Raw genomic sequence first — 3,109 nt, 5'->3', positions numbered from 1 at the left:
GATTGAGGTTAAGGGGTTTTTAGTAATAATGTTATGAAGGAATATGCAAAAATGGAATGTTAACAGGTGGAAAGTTAAAGTTATAAAATATTAAGATCAAGAAAGGATAAAGGTAAAGAGGGAAAGGGTTAACAAATAAATTGAACTGGAATACAAAGAGGGGAGGTGTGGGGAGGTCCGGGAAACAAGCAAATGCAAGATATGTTATGAAAGATTGAACTGTTTTTAATTGTTTTTTTGTTTTTTTATTTTTATTTTTTCTTTTTGTGATGTTATGGAAAATCTTAATAAAATATTATTAAAATTAAACTAAATGAATAAAACACTCTGAGACGCAGTGCCAAATCTCATTTAGTATTTTTTTGCTGGCAATTTAAGTTATTTTTCCAGTGGAAAACAGTTTTTTGGGGGTTTTTTACATATTATATTTAGGACAGTTTACAAGTCAACATATGTAGCATAACCTTTATCATTTATACAGTGATGAAAATAATATAAAATAATACCAATACCATAATGCAACAGTGCATATTCTCTGGGAATTTATGATTCCAGAACGTAATAAAAAATGACTATTATTCAATAGATGATGTTTGCTGATTATTTTTTCTTTCCTGTGATAGTACGTTTTGATAATGTTACTGCATTCCAGATTCTTTCAAACCAAAGACTGAAGTTGCTGTGCCTCTGTGAGAGCTATTTTTGCTGCAAACAGTACAGTATTAATTTAACAAAATATTCCAACAATTTTAAGAAAGGAAGAAGGAACGAGGGGGTTGAGGAGAGAACCAAACAAACTCTGTCATGTAAATTCATCATCTTCACTTTGGGCTTTCTGGCTCCTCTTGAAGGATGAGAACGGTCAGGCTGAGCTGGGAGAAGCTCTTCATCTCCCAGACGTCCTCCGACCCTAATGGCAGCCAGGGTGAGACCTTCAGAGGAATGTTTGGCAGAATCCTTCCACGGACTTTCAAGAAAGACCCAAGCAGTAGACTGCTGTCATTTGTTCCCTGTGCCATATGAACACCCTTGAAATCATCTCGGGTGGCTACCCGTTTGCATGGTTCCAGAACAGCCTGGGTCAACCTGCTGCAGCCCTCTATATCTTTTTGGACTATAGCCCCCATCATGCTGGCTGTGGCTGATGGGAGTTGTAGTCAAAAACAGCTTCAGGGTACCAGCTGTGCAATGTCTGCTCTAGGTGGTTCTGCTAAATCTGGCACACAGACAGATCAGTCACTTGGTTCTGCTCCTAGCCACTGCTTTCCCGGGGACCAAATGAGCCCATTTCCTCCTGAGCAGCTTCCAAAGACTGTCCTGGATCTCCTTAGTCCTCATGCCATAAATGATGGGGTTGAGGATCCAGGGAAGAAAGAGGTATATTGCGCTGAGCAGATTGTGGACATCCTGGCTGGCTGACTGAGCTAAGCGGAAGACAAGAGAGGAGACAAGGCTGCAAGAGTAGACTGTAAGGATGACCATGAGGTGGGTGCCACAGGTGTGGAAGGCCTTGTGTCGGGTGTGGCCAGAGCTCATCTGCATGGATACCTGGAGGATGCAGCCATAAGAACCCAGGAGGAAACAAAAGTCAAAGATGATGGTGATGGTTCTTGCTGCCAGGCCTACAATCTTGTTCCTGGAGATGTCACCACAGGACAACTTCATGAGGGCCATGTGCTCACAGGCAAAATGCCCAATGATGTTGGACCTGCAAAACCTCACCTGGGAAGCCAGGATTACCACTGGGCCCACTACAGCCAGACTCCGGGCAAGAGCGACCAGTGTCAATATCACCAGGAGCTTCTTCGTCATGATGTCTGTGTAATGCAGAGGGTGGCAAATGGCCACATACCTGTCCAAAGCCATCAGGAGGAGAACATTGCAGTCCAACATGAGGACAAAGTAGATGAAGAACATCTGGACCAGGCACTCCGTCAGGGAGATGTGGCTGACTCCGAGAAGGAAGCTGAGGAGCATCTTGGGAAGGATGATTGTGGAGCCGCAGAGGTTGACTGCGAAGAGCAAAGCAATCAGGACATACATGGGCGAATGGAGACTGCGATCTGTCCTCACAGTGTGGATCAGCATGGAGTTCCCTGCAACAATCATGAAGTAAAGACAGAAGAAAGGGATGGCGAGGAGATATCTGGACTCTTGGAGGCCTGGGAAGGCGAGCAGAAGGAAGTCTGTGTAGGAGACGTTGGCTGTTCCGTTCTGATCCCCTCCAGCCATCTTGGCAATGATTGGAGATAACAATCCTTAGATCTGAAAAGAGGGAAGAGAGGAACATTTCACTCGTTGTTTTACAATCTGTGGGTAGTGTGGCAGCAGTGACCATTCCTGGACTGGGAGAGCTTCACCACAGTAGTTCAAACACTGGCAACTTTAAGACTGGATCAGTGCAACAGATTCTATATGGAGCTCCCCTTGTGCTCAATTCAGAAGGTGCAGTTTGTGCAGAATGCTGCAGCACAAATGCTTACAGAGTGAGACCCCGTCACCTTTTAGCACCTCTGCTCAGAGATCTGCACTGGCTGCCAATTGGTTACAAGACCAAGTTCCAGGTGTTACTATCAGTACTTAAATACCTTTCCAGTTTGGGACCTGTTTGCTTCTGGATTTGTCTTACCGCATAGGAATCTACTTAATACCTGTTCTGCAGCCCCCATGCCTTTTTGAATATTTTAAAAAGATCTGTCTTTTGTTAATCATTTTACTGCTTTTTTTTGGTAACCTGCTTAGAGGTTTTATTACAGTCAAGCAGTTTGTTAATGTTGTGAAAGGAATAAGGGGGGGGGGTTTCTTCTGTTAGGAGCACATGAAGTTGCTTGGTCCCTCTACCTCAATATTGCCCACACTGACTCAGGGGCGAACGAAGTCTAACCGATATCCAGGACGGTGCAAACCGCTGGCTGCACACGTACAATACAATGCATGTGTGGTGTCACTACATAGGGCGCATGTGTGGCATTGCTACGTGCAGCGCATGCGTGCGACACCACGCATGTGTTGTACATAGAGGTTTGCCGCTGGTGCCACCAGAACACCATACAGACGGTGGCGGGATCCTCTGATCGTGACTGCAGCCACGAATGGAGGTTCCTCCATA

General features: G+C 44.7%; 1 protein-coding gene across 1 annotated transcript; it reads right to left on the bottom strand.

Moving 5' to 3' along the window:
* Positions 1 to 1,093: 1,093 nt before the first annotated feature.
* Positions 1,094 to 2,236, bottom strand: LOC310675705 (olfactory receptor 52K1-like). Its single transcript, XM_083436741.1, has one exon. It carries the CDS (start codon positions 2,230 to 2,232, stop codon positions 1,237 to 1,239), a length of 996 nt encoding a protein of 331 aa, XP_083292867.1. The 5' UTR covers positions 2,233 to 2,236; the 3' UTR covers positions 1,094 to 1,236.
* Positions 2,237 to 3,109: the final 873 nt, after the last annotated feature.

Source organism: Podarcis tiliguerta, assembly GCF_965153285.1.
Source record: "Podarcis tiliguerta genome assembly, chromosome: 4".
Lineage (NCBI taxonomy): Eukaryota > Metazoa > Chordata > Lepidosauria > Squamata > Lacertidae > Podarcis > Podarcis tiliguerta.
The sequence above is the reverse complement of the archived record's forward strand: the minus strand, read 5'-3'. Positions and strand labels throughout refer to the sequence as shown.

Bases quoted from the DNA above. Each gene is read 5' to 3' on its own strand.
- LOC310675705 (XM_083436741.1), bottom strand. From the start codon at position 2,232: ATGGCTGGAGGGGATCAGAACGGAACAGCCAACGTCTCCTACACAGAC.